Source organism: Octopus sinensis, linkage group LG11, assembly GCF_006345805.1.
Source record: "Octopus sinensis linkage group LG11, ASM634580v1, whole genome shotgun sequence".
Lineage (NCBI taxonomy): Eukaryota > Metazoa > Mollusca > Cephalopoda > Octopoda > Octopodidae > Octopus > Octopus sinensis.
Window position 1 is genome coordinate 62,908,457 of NC_043007.1, and position 19,987 is coordinate 62,928,443.

Consider the following 19,987-nt stretch of genomic DNA (forward strand, 5'->3'; position numbering starts at 1 on the left):
GTTTAGAGATGGGTAAGATACAACTGTAGCAAGTGATGGTGAGAGAAACTGGAGTGGCTTGGAGTGAGGTATGATAGATATATGAGTGCATTGAGTATGTAAATAGGTATGTAAGAGAGAGTGGTGAAACCTGCAGCATGTGGTGGGGGTGTTGGGAAGATGGGCTCTGTTGGGTGGGACATGCTTGTATGTATGGATGGTCGTGGTTTTATTTAGCTTGACTTGTCTTCTCAAGTACAGCAAATTGCCAGAAACCTTGGTCCCTTGTTATTTCTGAGGCTCAACATCAGAAGATCATTTCTCATTACTTCATTCCACGTCTTCCTGGATCTATCCTTTCACAATTAGCATGCAACCCTTATTTATGCAGCTGTCTTCATCCATACGCATCCAGATAAAGGATATTTCATAACATTTTGATAGAGAACTGATGAAGAGCAAATATTATAATTGATAACTTATTTCAGATGTATGCAGCTTTATTTATTTAAAGTAAAAGGAAACTTATGCTTTAATGATGTAGCAATAAATTTATCTCAGTTTTCAAAGGGGCTTTTTTTTCTCTACCAATGAAATATTCTGATTTATTTTTATTTATGCGCCCTTTTCAAGCCTAGCCAAGCTCATGGACCCGGTTTCTATGGCGTATGTGTTCCCCCCAGCTGGACAGGACACCAGTCCATCGCAGCGTTACTCAAGAAACAGGAAGAAAGAGTGAGAGAAAGTTGGGACAAAAGAGTACAACAGGGGTCACCACCACCCCCTGCCGGAACCTTGTGGAGCTTTAGGTGTTTATGCTCAATAAGGACACAGAATGCCTGGTCTGGGAATCGAAACTGCGAGTCCGCTGCCCTAACCACTGGGCCATTTCGCCTCTACAATATTCTGATTGTTTTCTCTGAATTTTATTTTATTGCTAGGTAAAGCCAATATTAAGTATTTACTGGCAATTGATTAACTCTCTCTTCCTCATATATTCACATTTATTCTTCACTTCTGGATGCTGACTTTACATAAACAACTTTATATTGGTTTTGTTATTCAAAAATATTGCAATATTGTTTTGTCAATAATAATTTCATATAGAAATTATAAGACAAAAAGATAACCCAAAGGAAATTTTAAAGGTATTTAGTTAACACAGAACTATATATATTGCATTTTATACTATTACTTTTAAAGCATTTCTTTACTAGATACCTTCAGTGATGGAGTAGACTGAATGAATTTATCATGGAACCTTGTATTTTTATATCATAATCTTTTAGATTTCATTAAGTATCAGTTAATTTCAGAGTATCTTTTTATACAGGTATATCCTTGCTGGTATAAAAAAAAATAAAGCATAAAGATGACACTTATAAAGAATATAGGCAGATGGATTGAGAAACTAGAAATGAAGGTAGAAGTTAATAGAAAGAGGAAAATAGCAAACCTGACAAAGTGTAACAGTTTGATAAGTATATGAAATAGCAACAGGGTTGAAGAGACTGTTAAATGTAGTGATGGTGACTGAAAGAAGGAAAGTAACTACTTATGATGGAAACTGTCTAAGAGAACATGGGATAGGTGTAGCATTCTTGCCATAGCTTAAATGGTCAACATGGTTACTATATTTAACTTTTTTAGCATATCTTTGGTTTTTTCTTTCCAGTAAATAGCACTTGTTTAGAGATTTTAATTTTTCTTTCTTATTGGGATTCAACATTTTAATTTCTTTATTTTTTTCTAATAAGAGTCAATTTTAGAATACTAAACTCTATGTATCTAGAATCTATAAATGACACTTCACAACATTGATATTTTGCAATTTCTGTTGAAGCAGGTCCTGCTGAAGGCAGTGATGTGAAAAGCTAATGCACTAGAACAGAGTGTGTTAGTGTAATCGAGGTTGCTGGTTTCATCTCTAGTATTTTTTCTCTACAATGCAATAAAGATTAGGAATTGATTAAAAATGTATTTCACTTGATCTTTGGCTTGCTGTAGCAAGACACAAGTTAGGTGTTCCCTTTTAGCTGTTAAGTGTATAGTGAAATATCTATCTTACTTCATAAGATGCAATCTGGGTTAATTCCATAGAGAAGCCTCATTTGAAAGTAAGTAGGCTGAGGATTGTAAATAAAAATTAATGATGTCAAGTATTTTCAAACTACGCAATCATGATGATCGTAAAAAGCAGCAGCAGCTCCAACATCGCAGCAGCAGCATTTCCCTCATATTCAGCATCACTATCACTATAACCAATTTTATTATCACCATCTAAAATGTAATCCCCTCCTTTCCCTTCCACTTTAACAGAATACATTTTCTTCTGCACTCACTATATTGAATGTTTAAATTTTGGTAATAGGTTCTGCTATGAAATTAGTTCCACTTACTCAATACGTACTTTCAAATTGTTTTACTTTTTTTTTTTTACCTTATTGGTCTTACAATTATATACTGAATATGTTCAACATAACATGAGATAGGTAGAGAAACAGATGCATTTAAAATACTTATCTGTTAAATACTTAGATGCCAAAGTCAGAAGTTGAAAGCTAATCATATATATTCTGTGCCTTATCAAAGTGCAGAAAGTTATTTAAATCACCCTGCCTATCACACTGCAATTCTCATTCCTAATTTGCAGCTGAAAGACTAGTGGCAGGGAGAGCATAGAATTGTAAAAAAAAATTCTCAAGTTGCATATATTCTTTTATTCTTTTACTTGTTTCAGTCATTTTGACTGCGCCATGCTGGAGCTCTGCCTTTAGTCGAAGAAATTGACCCCAGGTTTTATTCTTTGTAAGCCTAGTACTTATTCTATTGGTCTCTTTTGCCAAACCACTAAGTTCCAGAAATGTAAACACACCAACATTGGTTGTTAAGCGAAAGTGGAGAGACACACACACACACACAAATATCTCATTAGGGAGAGAATTTGTTTAGATGAAATGCAGTTCGGTTTTGTACCAGGTAGAAGCACCACTGATGCTATATTCCTGGTCCGACAACTGCAGGAGAAGTACCTAGCTAAAGATAAACCCCTCTACATAGCTTGGAGAAAGCCTTTGACAGGGTTCCTCGTTCCCTTATCTGGTGGTCGATGCGGAAACTGGAGATTGACGAATGGCTAATAAGGGCTGTACAGGCTCTATACAGAGAGGCTGTCAGCAAGGTTAGGATTGGCAACGAATATAGTGAAGAATTCCAGGTAGAAGTAGGTGTGCACCAGGGCTCAGCCCTCAGTCCCCTTTTATTCATCATAGTCCTTCAGGCAATAACAGAGGAATTCAAAACGGGATGCCCCTGGGAGCTCCTCTATGCCGATGACCTAGCTCTCATAGCAGAATCACTACCGGAACTAGAAAAGAAATTCCGGGTGTGGAAGCAAGGGTTAGAATCAAAGGGCCTTAGAATAAATGTAGCAAAGACCAAAGTATTAGTAAGCAGCAAGAGGTACTCAGCACACACCCCTTCGGGTAGGTGGCCCTGCTCAATCTGTAAGTAAGGTACAGGTAGAAACTCCATAAGATGCACCCAATGTAAGCTATGGACACATAAGAGGTGCAGCAACATTAAAGGGAAATTAACAGATAAGATAGCTTTCATGTGCGGCAGATGCACAGGGACAATAGACACAACAGACACTCAGAAAACAGATTCCATCACACTCCAGGGAGAGAAACTAGAAGTAGTTGATAGTTTCCGCTACCTGGGTGAACAAGTTAGTAGTGGAGGTGGATGCACAGAGAGTATCACCACTAGAATATACGAATAGCCTGGGCAAAGTTCAGAAAGCTCCTACCCCTACTGGCAACAAAAGGTCTCTCCCTCAGAGCGAAAGGTAGACTGTATGATGCATGTGTGCGAACTGCCATGCTTCACGGTAATGAAACTTAAATCTAGTTTCAAATAATTTAAACTGAAATTGCCAAAATCTACATTTTCAATTAGAGAACATTTTTGCAAGATTTTGTTCTGATTCTGGGTGATCTTATGTGAGCTTTGCAAAAAGGTAATAGGTACTATAGCCAATGATAGTTATCTAAGTTAAGGTTTGTTGAAAGCTCAAAGATGCATCATAAGCAACAAAGTCAGGCAAGAGATAAACTTTCTCTAGATAGTTGCTTCCCATTTCCAACTTGGATTAATCTAAAACCTGTAAGTACTTTGATCAAGGATACAATGCAAATTTAACAGAGATATCAGAAAGAAAACTTTGTATTGTGCATTCTTGCACTTCAGCACTTGTAGTGTTACAATTAATATATAATTGAACTCTCATGTTTTTTTTTATTACCTAAAGTTTTGTACCACACTATCCAAAATTCAAATTATGTTGAACTCAAAACTCTCTCACTCCTTTCTGTCATTAATAAGATTAGGATAATTTATATGCAAGATTCAGTTGATTATATCTTCGCTGCATGTGAAAAATGCCCTTGTATCTCAAGTAATTTATTGCCATATGCAAAAGTAGCCAATTTTAAAGATTGTTTCATTTTTTTCATTTGGTATGGTCCCAGAGTAACCTAAGTTGAATTTTTCTTTAAATTATTGGCAGAAGCTGGACATTTATAGATATTCTTGTCACATCTCACATATTCACTTAATTAGAATGTTATATTAACTTAAAATATTGACCTCACCAACAAACTTTGTGTTCAAAGAGCGATACATATTTAGTTTGAAAAATAGAAAAACAAATCAGGTTCTTGATTGATGGTTTGACCTATTACTCTACAATTAGGACATCCCACACAAACCTGATAAAGATAGTACAACTGGTGTTGCACTTACTAGGTGTTTCTCTATAAGATTTGAAATTGCAGATTTACATAAGCTTCTTGTCATTCTGAAGTGGCTTTGTTAAGGCACTAAGAACTTGTCATCTATTCAGAAATGTTAAAGACTTGTGATGAATGTATTACATTCTCAGAATTGAAATCATGATTCTACCATCTTTTTCATGCCAAACACTAAATTCACACAACCTTTTAAGTTTCATTATCAACTTCAAAAGTCCTCCTCTGCCATCATTTAACTCTTGTTTCATGTTTGTGATTATAAATGATTACTCAAGATTTATATTTGTTTGTTCAGATATGACAGCCCTTACAGTAATTTGCTGTCTACAAAATATACTCAGGTTTGTTGTTCCAACTCTAATCTGTTCAGATCAAGGATCTTAGAGAGAACATTGTTCAAGCTAGGACACCATATCATTCTTCTGGAAACAGCCAAGTAAAATAACTTAACAGTTATTAACTTGGAAAACTATAACAGTTCTTTATTCAAGGAATCTGTAAATAAAAAAAAAAAAGTCACATTTTAGATAAAAGCTCCTTAGGATTAGGTTATTGCATTGCAACTAACCTGATGCCTAATGAAAGGCTATTTATCTTGTGCCAACAGGACAGTCTTTACCTTGATGGCTCTTTGAAACTGGGGAAGTTTTTCATAGATGGTTTAATGCAGTAAATATGATCCAAAAGTTGGTCATGTTAAAGGATTGACACTATTTAGCACTATGGTCATATTAAATACACGACTGATGAAATTGACATCTCAAACATAAAGCATCACTTAAAATTAATAAAACTCTTGTGGCACTCCGTCGGTTACAATGATAAGGGTTCCAGTTGATCCAATCAATAGAACAGCCTGCTCATGAAATTAAACATGCAAGTGGCTGAGCACTCCACAGATACGTGTACCCTTAATGTAGTTCTCAGGAAGATTTAGCATGACAGAGAGAGTGACAAGGCTGGCCCTTTGAAATACAGGTACAGCAGAAATAGGAAGAAAGAGTGAGAGAAAATTGTGGTGAAAGAATACAGCAGGGTTTGCCACCATCCCCTCTTGGAGTCTTGTGGAGCTTTAAGTGTTCTTGCTCAATAAATATTTAGAACACCCGGTCTGGGAATCGAAACCACGATCTTATAACTGCAAGTCCACTGCCCTAACACTGGTGAATGCTCTGTTGGTGATTACCACAATTTTCATATATTGAAGAATGTGACTTGAGAAAGGCCAAGGACTTCTGATGCATGTTCTGTTGCTTGCTGCAGTGACAATACAGAGTAATCACTCAACAAGCATGCAAGCAAGAGTAGCCCAATGTCAACCCAGCTACTGAATAGAAAAATCAATTCTTGTCACCTTGACTTCCTTGTTTGACAAGGATCTGGATAGTAATGAAATGATTCAATCTTTGCAGCATCAGTGAATTCTTTAAAACCTTTGTTACTTGTCCAGGTACCTTATGGGTATATTTTGGTCAAGAAATATCATTTGTATTTCAAATACTGTAATTGAATGTAAGATCTTTTTACAACAGTATGAAAATACTGTTTTAATTGATTTTGCATTAATTTATGCATTGATGTGGTTCTGAATACACAGTTTTCCATCAAATATATGTCTACATTCAACATCATAGTTAGCATGAACTTCTCATATCTCTGAAGTTTATGTATTCTTGTCATTATAGAATGGATTCTATTGTCTGAAGTGTCACTTCATACCATTCATGTTAGTCACTGATTCTGTTAATTCTTGCAAGCTATTTTATATTCTTTATTTTGTTTTTTATTGTGCTTATAAAAGATAGCAATTAAATGAGACTGTTTTAATCTGATATATAGTTATATTTAATCCACAGTTATTTGGCTGACACCGTTTAAAATATAAACTTAGATTTATTTATTTCAATGTGAAAACTCTTTTCAATGCTATATACACATATCAAGGTTTTCAACCAGCATATATAACTGTTAAATTTTTTAATAAAGCTCTAGTATTTTCTGCTGAGATTACATATTCATAGCCATTAGCTTCAGACAAATTATGACACTCATTTGTCTAACACTTGCATTTACCAGTATGATCAAGAAGTAGAACAATATTTTGAGTGCCCATTAGACTGCATATTCTAAAGTCCAGTACATATGCCTTTTGTTTTATTCTGATATTTTATCTTCATGGGCAATTGAGTTAATTGATGTGTACCAAATCTTTGGATATGGATTTTGAGAGAATGAATATAGAAGCAGAATATTTATTCATGAATCAACCTCTGCCAAAGTAGAAGGTAGGTGTGGTTAATGAAAATAGTTCATAGATTTGTTGAAAAACAGAAGTTTTATCTGTTATGAATGCTTATGTAACAAATATTTCTGTAAACTAGCCTCTAATTAATGCACCAATATTTCTGAACATGAATTTCAACATTTATGAACATGAAAACACTCCTTCTGTATCAAAGCACTTGAAAACTTTACAAATTGGTGTGTTTATGAAGTTAAAAACTAATAATAATCTTTACTTTGGCCCAAGACCAGCAATTTTGATGGGTGTGGAAGTCAGTTACATTGACTTCAGTTTTCAACGGGTACAGATTTTATTGACCCTGAGAAGATGAAAGGCAAGGCTGACCTTGGCAACATTTGAACTTGGAACATAAAGCCAGAAGAAATGCCACTAAGCATTTTGCCCAGCATACTAATGATTCTGCCAGGTTGCTGCTTTAATAATAACAATAATCAAACTGAGATTGTTATTTTTTACATATGGATATCTGTTTTATTGGTTAATAGTGGGAAAGGCAACCAACTGAGAAAGCAGTTGCTTAGACATTTTGTAAGTTTTAAGAAATTCAGCCATTTGCATTACTCTGACAGATGTAGGTGTCAAACAGAATAAAGTGGAATCTCTAATATACTAGAAAGGAATGCATTAACCTGAAGTCCATGGGTTCTTCAAATGATTTCTTATGAGTTGTAGACTAGTTTTACTATAATCAGGTGGATCTTAAGTTAGGGCTAGATTGGAAGGTGTTTCAAGAACACTTTGTATGAATGAAAGGTTTACTGTCTTTATGAAGCTTAGACTATGGCATGGTAGAAGTCTAATGATATGTTGTATGGCTGTTAAGCATGGTCATGAATATGAGTGCTTAAATGTAACTTAGAAAAGATGTTGGAAGGTGAATTTAAGACATTCAACAAAGATTTATCATGTGTGCAAAAGAGAGGACTACATCGGTTAATGTAGTGCAAATGGCAGTGTAAGCTAAATGAAAAAGTACTGGGAGTTAGTGATTAACCCTGTCATGCCAGTTTCCCCACTATAGCAGGAATAGCTTGAACATCATCTCTGCCGTATTCCTGGTAAAGCAGTAGTGAACAACACAGAAAAAGAAGATAAAATATTAAAATTAGACAATTGATCACATTGCAGCCTTGTAGTCAAGTGTATTTATAACTCATTGTTGATGGTGTCCTCCATAACTGTAGTTTACTTTCGTTTTTAATACAAAAAATAAAATAAAATGTTTTTGGTGATGAAGAAGCGTGTGATGAACCCAGCACTTCATTTTGTAAATGAGCAAGGCCTTAACTTTTTACAGTTGAGGAAATTATTGATGATATTTATTCTTCAGGCAAAGAGTTTACACTTACCCTGGCAGCGTGAAGGATTTGGATAATCAAACTGGTGACAGTCATAAGAAAAGTAAGGATTTGGGTGAACAAATACGATAATTGAGAGATAGGCCTATTATTGTTATTCTCCTGAATTTTTTTTATAATACTATCTATTAGTTTTCCTGCAGTCATTACTCTTGAGCTGTATATGCAACTATTTATATTTTGCTCATGAGCCCAGGCGGATGGTAAAGTTAGATATAGGGGCCCAAGTCTGAAAGGGTTAATAGGACTTGTGGAAGAAGTGCACCATGGCTGACTGAAAGTAGAAGTATGGTATTTTGAGCAGACCTTTATCGGAATTGATGCACAGCTATGCAGATTTGTTGTCCTGTTCAACTCTTATTGGTATAGAAAATATAAACCAAGGATTCTCACTATTTTTTGTTTGTAAATATTTAGCTTAGTCATTATCAATGCTTTATCATCCAACTTTTCCATGTTAGGTTGGGTTGGATGTACCTGCAATTCAGCAACTTCATTTGTTGCTGTTTTATGTTTCTTAGCCTACAACAATATTCAGTGATCTGATCTAACTAGTTCATCTCAGGTCTTTATTTCAACTCTGGGTACCCTCCATTTCTAACTTACACACCAACATGCAGCAACAATTTATATTGATTTCAAATTTTGGCACAAGGCCAGCAGTTTGGGGAGGGAGATCTTATCGATCCTTTCCCACCCACCCTCTAGTATTTGATTGGTACTTACTTTATTTACCTCAAAAGGTTGAAAGGCAAAGTGAACCTTGACAGAATTTAAACTCAAGTTGTAAAGACATGAAATGCCACTAAGCATTTTACCTGTCACAGTAACAGTTCTGCCAGCTCATCACCTTAGCAATGATTTATAGTACATTCACCAATGATTTTAATGCCTATTCTTTTTTGACACACACCTTCAGTCTTGAACTTTAGATGTGGCTTCAAGAACTCGAAAGAAAAGAAAAAAAGCAATAGGAATATAATGTTAGTAAACACTTTGCTGTGCATTAATTTCCTGTCTGAGTTCATTACTGATTAGGACTACTTTTAACTGGCATGCATGATTCACAAATTTCATGCCTTCTCCCTACTTTCCTTATACTTGCCATTCTATATGGTCAGTTAAGATGTTTCTATTTTGGAGAGTAGTATTTTTGTAGTTGTCTCATTAGAATGCCGCATTCTGTTAGACACTTTATTATTTTGTATATTTGAAAATTTCTGATGTACTTTTGTGTGTATTAGAATCTTTTAGTTTTGTGTTTTAGAATAAATGATTAGGTGATGTTGTCAGAAGATCATTTTTGAGCACTTTCTTAATAAAATATCAGATGCTTGCTAAAAAGTTATTTGTATTCTATTTTCTGCAAGTTGGCATTTAAGATAAAATGGTATTTAACTGCAGTTGTTGAATTATTCATTGATATACTGCAATATTAACAAAGTTAATATTTTGGTTTACACATTGATCAAAACTTCCCCATTGTGGCCTTTGGTTTTGGAACTTGCATATATCTCATTCCTCTATACTGGAGTTAATAACAGCTCCCTTGTGTGGGTGAGTCTTAACCTTCCCTCATATTACCTCAATAAGCTGAGTAGAGAAAGCTTGCTTGATTTATTTAAAATATGATAGTTGCTGTATGGCTAACTGTTTAGGCTGTGTATTTTCTGATAACCTCACAAAGACCTGCCAAATATGCACCTGATTACCTCTTACTGCTTTGATTATTAAAAACAATCTAATCACTTGTTTTCTTGGTTACTGCAACAATAACAAAGGATTCTTCATTGAGTTGTTTTTCATTTCATTATTAAATTTCATTGCCAATTTATTTTCATCACTCTCTTTCTAGTATAATTTTTCAGATATCTTTTATGAATTCTAAGCTGTATTTTTTATTTTTATTAATCTATAAAGAAAATTAGGTATATACTAGCAGAGATACCTGGCGTTGCTTGTATCACATCAAATTAAGGAATTAGATTTTTCTTTTATATTTTCTGTAATGAACTGGAATACTTATGATTTGAATTTCATCAAAATTGCGGATGAAGAATTTTAATGAGGGTTCTTTCTCTCTTTACACACCCTAACAAAATTTCTAATCATGAGACATACTACTCATCTTTATGCCCAGATTCCAAAATTCAAATCTTACGGAATGTATTGAAAGGTTTTTGCCCCTGAAAAATGAAGCTCTAAAATATGGGAGTTGAGGCCCCTATTGGGGGCAGGGGTCTTAATGTCAACCAGAGAAGTTGAATTGTTGGGAATCTTTTTAACTTGGGTCTTATATCTATTGTTCAAATTTCTTTGATCACTATGCTGATAGGTAATTAAACAATAAATTTGAAATCTATAAATGTCTTTGAATAACCAGTCACTTATCTAGGAAGGCCTTGAAATCAGTGTTACCATCTGGGGACTATCTGTAACCCAGTGGTAATAAAAAGACTCAAAGAAAGTCTGCAACCAAATATCTTTACTCAACACTTTGCAACTGAATCAGTGGAAGCAAAGATGCCTGTCCTTTACTTGACAATTTATGCACCGCATTGCAGAAATCACAATCTAAGTATATCTCAAAGCAAAGTCTTACACTGTTGTATCATTGAATGACAAATAACACTCATCTTTTATGCTCGGGTAACCCTACAGCTTCCAAGAGTACAATTGTATTCGTCTTTGCTTAGAAAAAATGACTAAATTGTGGGTGTTAAGTTCCCATTAAGGGGTTTTTGTAACTTCTAAGAAGTTGAAATTTTAGAAATATTACTTCATTTGTGTCTAACATCTATGGTAAAATTTCATCAACAGCAAAACTATATGAGTTTTCATGGGGGTTATGGCCTCATTTATGGCCCCTCACTTCCAAAGATATCCGCATTACATCTGCCCTTATGCATAGAATATAATTTCTAAATTTCCATTCAGTACTTTTGACCTAGTTTTGGATCATAAAAATGACTAAAATTTGGGACTTAAGAATTGTCATGAGAAGTTGAAACTTTGGGAATACTTCTTGATGTGTGTCAATTACCCATGGTTGAAATTTCATCAACATCGAAAATTTATGAATTTTCATGGGGGGTGGGGGTCTGCCTCCTTTAAGCCACCTTTATGCATTGAATCTAAGTTCCAAATATCATTCAGTAATTTTGGTCCATGAAACATACAGCATTACCCTTCTCCCTAGGCTTGGATTTTGTGTTTCAAATTTCATTAGGATTGGTGCAGTAGCTTTCAAATGTATAAGTAACATGCATAAAGACATTGACTTTTATATAATAGATATGAATATGCACATATACATACATGTATATGTGTGTGTGTGTATTATATATATATACATGTATACACAAAAAGATAGATTGATAGATACAATTGAGTGGGCAAACAAAAATATGAGACACTGCCCAGTGCTTTATTCTATTTTGATAAGCCTGGTACTTATTCTATCAGTTTCTTTTTGTCAAACCAGTAAGTTATGGGGATGTAAATAAATGAACAGCAGTTGTCAAGCAGTGATGAGAGAGAAACACAGACAAAGACACATACACATACACACACACACACACACACACACACACACATATATATATATATAATTATATATGTATATATATATATATATTATATATATATATATATATATATACACGATTCATTTCTTTTGGTTGGTCTGAGGCTATAGCAGAAGACACATGCCAAGTCACCACACAATGGAACTGAACCCAGGACCATGTGTTTTGGAACCAAGTTTCTTACCATACCGCCACCTATGTGTGTGGTGTGTGTGTATATATATATATATAATATATATATATATATATATATATATATATGTATGTATATATGTGAGATAATAGTTAAACTATTAAAGTGAAAGTATCAGGTCATCCCATAAGTTCTGTCTGATTTTACCTTTTTAAAAATTTAATGGAATTCAATAGTATTTTAGAATGTCAAATGGAATTTAAAATTATTTTCATGCATTTGTGTACATTTAAACTAATTAAATATTATTTTATAGAATAATAGAATTAAAATTTCTTTGATTAAAACCATTTCTAATATTGAAATATCCAAAGAGCATTTGATACATAATGCTTTATGTGTACAAAAAAGGAAACTTCAGCCAAAGCGACTTGAAACATACACTCAGTTTATTGGAAAGAATGCTTGAATGAAAGAACTTGCAGAAGATGGTTTGCAAAATTCAGAAGTGGAGTTTCAGCCTTGGAGATGAAGATTGAACAGGACATCCAGTTGAGTTTTGATAAGCTCCCTGATGCATTACTTGAAGAAAATCTTGCATTATCAGTTGAAGAATTGGCAGTAAAGTTTAGTTCAAACCATACAACTGTTCGTCATCTTCAACAACTTGGAAAGGTTCCTAAACTTGGAAAATGGGTGCCTCATTGTCTGAAAGCAACTGCAAATTCCAAGTTGACATCTGTTCTTTCCATTCTCGCGAACTCATTTCACCCTTTTTGGATAGACTTGTGACTAGTAACAAAAAATGGATCTTCTATTGAAATGTTAAACGTCATAAACAGTGGCTTGGTAAAAGTGAAAAAGCTCAACTACAACCAAGAAGGGAACTTCATGGGAAAAAGTTCCTTCTCTCTATCTGGTGGGATTACAAAGGTGTAATTCACTTTGAATTGTTACCACCTAATGCAACAATCAATGCTCAAGTCTACTGTCAGCAATTAGAGCGTTTGAACCAAGCTTTGAAGAAAAAAGACCCACTTTAGGGAATCGGAAAGGAGTGATGTTTCATAAGGACAATGTGCAAACCCACACTGCAAAGATCACATCACAGAAGATCGAAGATCTTTGTTGTGAAAAAATTCCTCATCCACCCTTTTTTCTCCCAACCTTGCTTCTTCAGACTACCATTTGTTTCGTAGTTTACAGAATCATTTGGGGGACAGGAGGAGGTCAAAACTGACATTTCAGAGTTCTTCACTTTGAAACCAAAAGAGTTTTACATTGATAGGATTAAAAAGCTTGTAAATAGATTGAAGGAAGTTATAGATAATCAGGGAAAGTACATTGATGATTAAATTTCAATTAAATATAACATTTGATTACTTGTTTTCTTTATTCAAAATTCGGACAGAACTTATGGGACGCCCTGATATCTGACATTACAATAGAGAAGTGTTATTGTTTCACTTTTGACACGTAATACTGAAATAGTGGAAGGCATAAGAGATTGCTCTGGACTCACATTAGGCAAGAAGTTTCAAAATTTTTTGGCCTATAACACTACATGGACCCTAAGTAAGGCTTGTGTAAAATTTGAACGAAATCAGTTGTGTAGTTCACGAGTTTTAGGGATTCACACAGACAGACAGACACACATTCTCATCTTTACATATATAGATGATTTTGCAAGAGGGAAGGCATATAAGGGTTAATTTTGCTTATTTTATATATTCAACCCCCTTCCCTGGCGTTTATACAAAAACCTTTTATGGCATTGAGATAAACGACCATTTACCTTCTTGCTTCTCTTTTTTTCAGCCTTGACATATATTCCAATTAAGATTTGGAAACCATTCTGTCAACAAAAACACATCACATATGGAAAATCAGTTATTTTAAACATTTCAGATCAAAAGTATTTTACTGAATTTGTTTTCTTTTTTAATATTTGTAAAAATATTTTGATTCTTAGTTGTACTTAAGATAACAAAATAGTTATGTGTTGTTAAACATCAACATTTCATCAAAAACTATGTTTTTAATTCTTCAAATACTTCCTGAATATTGTATGTAATATAATACATGCTTGAACAACCAGAATTTTATGATCAAATAGCCTTGTAGAGGAGTATTAAATTTGAGTTAATTGTTGCTATTATGTATGTATTAAGACTTCATTTAAATGACATTGTAGACGATTTTTAAAGAAAATAAATTATGGAAAAAGAAATGACTGTATAGTTAAGTTTACTTTCAAACCACATAGTTTCAAGTTTGGTGTTCTAGAGCTTTAGGCCAACAATATCCTGTGAGTGTGATATTGGCTAGTAGAAACTGTGTGGAAGCCTGTTGTGTGTTCATAAATGCATGAAGTTGCCATTTCCATTCTTTTACATGATACTGCTCAAGCTAGATATATCATCTTTACATTACCAGTGAATATTATATCCTGTCTCTGCACTTTCAAAGTTAAGTGGAATACAGAAAGTCCTTTACTTGAACTAAGGGCTGACAATAGGAAGAGCATCCAGCAGAAAATATATCACTTCATCCTGTGGCAGCATAGAAAAATTGCTGTAAAATAAATGAACAAATGAAAATAGTATCTAAACAATATACAATTTAAATTTTCACCTGAGGTTACTGAACTATCATTCATGTTAGGAGAATCTTGATATAAATTTCAAGTTACCACTTTACTGTGAGAAAATGTGTGTTTTGGATATCTGATATATATATAGATACAGAACACATACATCTTTGTAGGTATGTGTTTAAAGGAGTAAATAGTCTTATAGAAATGTATTGCCATAAATCTTCAATACTTTTCAAATGTTTCTCTTCAAAAAGAAGGAATTTATTTTAAGCCTGTGTTGAAAAGTTATGCAGCAAGATTTCAACTCAGTCACTAAAAGTTCAATTGCAAAATAGTTCTAATATTTACTTTTAGTTAAGTAACATTATGAGATATTAAGAATAATGTCCATTGTTTGAGTTTGAATTCTCTTATGTTAGTGATGGAAAACCCTGAAGTTTCTTTCATTTTGTTTCCATCTGCTTAGTTCAAAGCACTGACTAAAAGGCTTGCTTGCATATATATGATGTGTGACACATGGTACATAATTCTACATTTGTATTAAGTTCAATTTCATTTTTGTTTTGCTTAAAAGAAAAACAGCATGTAGAGAAACTAGGAGGGTTTGAGAAAGTTAGTGAAAGGGAGAATGACAAAGTAAAACATGCTATGAAGAGAGCAAAGGTGCACATGGTAAAACAGAAAGAATCAATGTTGCTGTTGTGCAATAACTAGCTTAAAGAATACACTGAGCATATAGCAGTATCACAGTGTCATTTGACCATCTAACAAACCAATGAGGAAACCTCTTACATAGTTGCTCAGCTTGCCATTTTCCTTACATTACAGTGTACCATATGTAAAAAAAGAAATGCATTGGATGATATAATCTTGGATGCACTTGCACCAAAATACTTCATAGGATGGCTAACCATTAGAATGTCATTCATTATATGTCTGCTTGATCAAAACTCACTTAGGTCTAAACAGCATGTGAATAATAAGTAGCAGCTTATGTATTGGTTGACCAATAGGCAAAAAGAACACATACTATTTATATCTATCTGCAGTATTTTTATATTTTATAGTTGTTGCTTAATTTTGATTTACACAAATTTAAGAAAAACACTGGGAAATAAATGTTACTTTATTGTCTGAGTGGGTAATGACACATGAATTTAGTTTCCAATTATGTATGTAGAAGTATGTATATTTGTGATTTTATATATGAAATACATATTGCTACCTTGCCGTGGTAATAAAATTGAAACAATTCTCAACTCGTATGTGAGGCAAATCCTGTCCTTTTTGTTCTTTTATTGTGAAAGAGGGTGGGTGATAATAAGTAAAAAAAAATGGTATAAAGCAAACAAACTCAAAACTTTGTATAAATTAGCCTATTATTTCATTGTGGATGCTAGCAGAACAGTGTGGTGGTGTTGCTATTTTTAGTTATATCTGCAATTGTACCTGAATATGCTTGTTACTTTTTTCAGTGTACTTGTTTGTGTATAATTGGTTGTTCATAATTGTTCTTGTAGTGAAGTACCAATTGTGACTGCTCGAGCCTCGGTGATGACCTATGATGAGCCCAATAAGAAATGGATCCCTAAAGGGAAATCGCAGGGCCTTTCCAAAGTTCAAATCTTCCATCATACATCCAACAACACTTTCCGTGTAGTTGCAAGGAAAGTGCCAGATCATGAGGTAAGTTGGAAATTGGTCTTATATGATTAACTGTTTCTGAGAAAAGGAGCCAGATGACTAGCTGTGTGATATTTTGAGTGATGTTTACTTTTGAGGTAAAACCCCATAGATGTTAACCTTCATTTTTTTTAGAAGATTAATACAATAGGTACCATTAATTTTCTTGTTCATAAACTTTGCATCTCTTTTTTTTCTTTTATTGTCAATGGCACTCTGGGCAATTTTTTTGCTTGAATAACCTTATGCATATTGCAGATAACTTTCACAAAATGCCAAGTCCCTTTTCTAGCTAACTCAGGGAAGAGGAATTTGCAGAATTACTTCGCTCAGATAGAAGTTTAACCCTTTTGTTACTGTATTTATTTTGAGATGTTCTGTGTTTCTTTCAATTACTTTAAATACAACTCAGAATTTAGTAAAATAACTTAGTTATCATTAAGCTAGTGTTAGGAACATAAATTGTGACTAAGTTTTGGTGGAAGATTTTAATTCAAAACTTATGAAAACAAGACATTTGTACTCAGAGCCAGAGCCGGTTTCAGCCGGGTTGGTAACGAAAGGGTTAACTCATTACTTTGATCATATTTATTTTTGTTTTAGCCACAAAACATCCCTTTTGACCTGCTGAATCTAAAGAAATATCTGCTTCTAGGTAAAGTCTAAATTTAAAGATCTAAACATCTGGTGCCAGCAAAGTAAAGTGCCACTAAAGTGAGAGGTAGGGATGGATGCTAAAAGATTCCTTGCTCAGTGATGGATTAAGTAAGTGGGGATATTTTACTGCAGTGAAATTATTTACATGCATCTGGTGTCAATTATCGAATTGAAGGTTCAATTACAAACTTGAAATGAACCTGTATTTCCTCATCATAGGTTTCTATCTCTTGGCAACAGCAATTTATTTCTGCTAAGGATAGCTACATTTCTGGTGCCTGAGCAAACTAATAGATGCCAATTATAACAGAACTGAAATATCAGACGAAGCAAACCCATTAAGTATCATTGTACACTTATTTTCAGCACATATGAATCCATATCTATTAAAACACTCCTTAAACACGTCAGTAAAGTGTAGTGTAGTTTAGCTCAGTCTAGTCAAAGACAAAGAGCAAAATAAAACAAAAAAGAACAATTTTATATGAAGAGGATAATATTATCTTTATTCATAAGAATTGTTCTAATTATGGGTGTTTCTACTTTGTTCCTTCTTTAGCAGGCATTATGTACTTCATCATTCCTATTTTCACTCATTTCCTTGTAATATGCTTTCCTTGATGGTTTGCTCAAATTAGCAAGTCTTGCTTCTTTCGAAAAGATTAATCATTATGTAATGTTCATAAAAGGAGTAATGATGTTCTGCAGCACACAAATATCAGGAATACTGTTGTAAACCTGCTTGATTTTTTTTTTTTTAGTATTATTATTGTTTAATGCTTTAGCTGTTAGCGAATAGTATTTTGTTACAATATTTTATATTTTTTAATTAGAGGCACTCTACAATCTGATGATGTCATTCATAGCCCAGCACGGTATGTTTTCACACATATTGTCTGCAAGGAGAATTTCTTTCCTAAAGCAGGTCTTTCCATGTTTGACCATCACTATTTAATTCATTCCAATTTGACCAAGCTTTGCACACATAAGAAAATTCATTATTTGCTGTTCTAATATAAGAATAATAGTTCTTAGTAGGCTATGAATGACAGATTTAATATAGTGCCTATAGCTGTTGAAGCATAACAATGTAGTATCACATATCCTACAGACTTTTAACATTGTTCATAGCCCAAAATTTCTCTCCCAAAACAGTTTCTGTAATGATGCTACTTCCATATTTGAGTGTACACCAACACATTAAATACACATCATCATTTAACGTCCACCTTCCATGCTGGCATGGGTGAGACGGTTTGACAGGAGCCAGCCAAGCAGAAGCCTGCACTTATGTGTCTGTTTTGGCTGGATACCCTTCTGAACACCAATCATCCACCAAGCAAGGTCAGTTTTGGCAAGGTTTTTACAGCTGGATGCTCTTCCAAATCCCAACCAGTTTACAGCGTAATTTATTTAGTAGGAGACTTCCCACCTTCCTAGCAGTTATCCAGATGGTGGTGTTTGACCTTGTATACATATTTATATATGTATCATCATCACCATCATTTTTCTTGATGGGATTTTTGTGAGGACAGTGTTTTATGACCAGATACCCTTTTTGACACTAAGTCTTTTCATCGAGTCTTATAATATGTAGGGGTATGATGCATCAATTCTGAGATACACATACTTATCTACATGCGCACACACACACACACATTACAAGGAAAGAAGTATTATTTCAAAATAGCAATCTTTGTATCATACTCAAAGTGTATATATATATATATCTCAATGAAAGCTTGATAAACTGCAGTATTGGTTTCAAAATAGCTCCTTGAACTGATGTAATACTAACTTCAGGAAACCTGCCAGTCACCTATTCACCTACTGATCTAGTGGACACACTAGTCAAATTGATTACATACTCACCAGGAAATGGATACTTATAAATGCCAGAACCTTCCAGGTGAAGAATGTTCCCCACAACATAGATTAGTAGTTAATGACTTTAGGATCAGGGCTAAATGGACGCCCAGAAGATGACCATCATGGAGAAGAAGGGTCTGTAAGCTTAAGGATCCTGTGAATGGACAGAGATTTAGAGATGTATTACTCAAACCTTTTAACAAAATAGAGGGGGATATAATATCACATGATGTGGAAGACAATTAGAAGTTCCTACAGGACAACCTGTTGAGGGCTACTGACCAGATCTGTGGATGGTGCAAGGTCCCCTCTCGACCCAAGGTAACATGGTGGTGGAACAATGTAGTTGACAGAGCTGTTAGGGAAAAGAAACAGGCATAGAAGGACTGGAAGAATGGTGGTAACAGAGAATTGTCTCAGATTGCCAGAAGGGAAGCTAGGAGACGGGTTTACTTAGCCAGAGGGGAAGCAGATAAGAAAAAATTTGCCAATGTTCTGCATCGTGAGGACCAAAGACTTGAAGTGTTTAGTATTGCAAAACAGTGTGTAAGAGAGAATCATGATCTGATAGGAGAGAAATGTGTCCACATGGATAATGGCTCACTTGCATTTAATGAGCCTGCAAAGAGAGAGACTTGGAGATGCCACTATGAAAGGTTGCTAAATGAAGAGAATGAATGGGAGAAAGAGAGTCTGCCAAATGTCGACCCAACAGAGGGACCAGCTATCCGAATTGACAGTACCTTGGTAGATAAAGCAATTAAGGATATAAAGACAGGGAAAGCCCCTGACCCATTAGGGATCACCACAGAGATGCTTAAAATATCTGGCAGTGTCAGTTATAGTCTGGTCACTCATATAGTCAGTCAGGTGATACATGAAGGAGTCATACCCAATGACTGGTGTAGTAACATCATAGTCAACTGCTGCAAAAGTAAAGGTGCTGCATTAGATATGAATAATTACAGAGGTATCAGGTTGTTGGATCAGGTAATGAAAGTCACAG

The 19,987-nt window shown here is 34.4% G+C and overlaps 1 protein-coding gene across 2 annotated transcripts in view; it reads left to right on the top strand.

The window, feature by feature from the left end:
- LOC115217115 (vasodilator-stimulated phosphoprotein) overlaps positions 1-19,987 on the top strand; it is a 200,659-nt gene that overhangs the window by 37,942 nt on the left and 142,730 nt on the right. For both annotated transcript variants that reach the window (XM_029786714.2, XM_029786715.2), the window contains exon 2: positions 16,293-16,458. In XM_029786714.2, the coding sequence (XP_029642574.1) occupies positions 16,293-16,458 (166 nt within the window). The remainder of the gene's footprint in view (positions 1-16,292; positions 16,459-19,987) is intronic.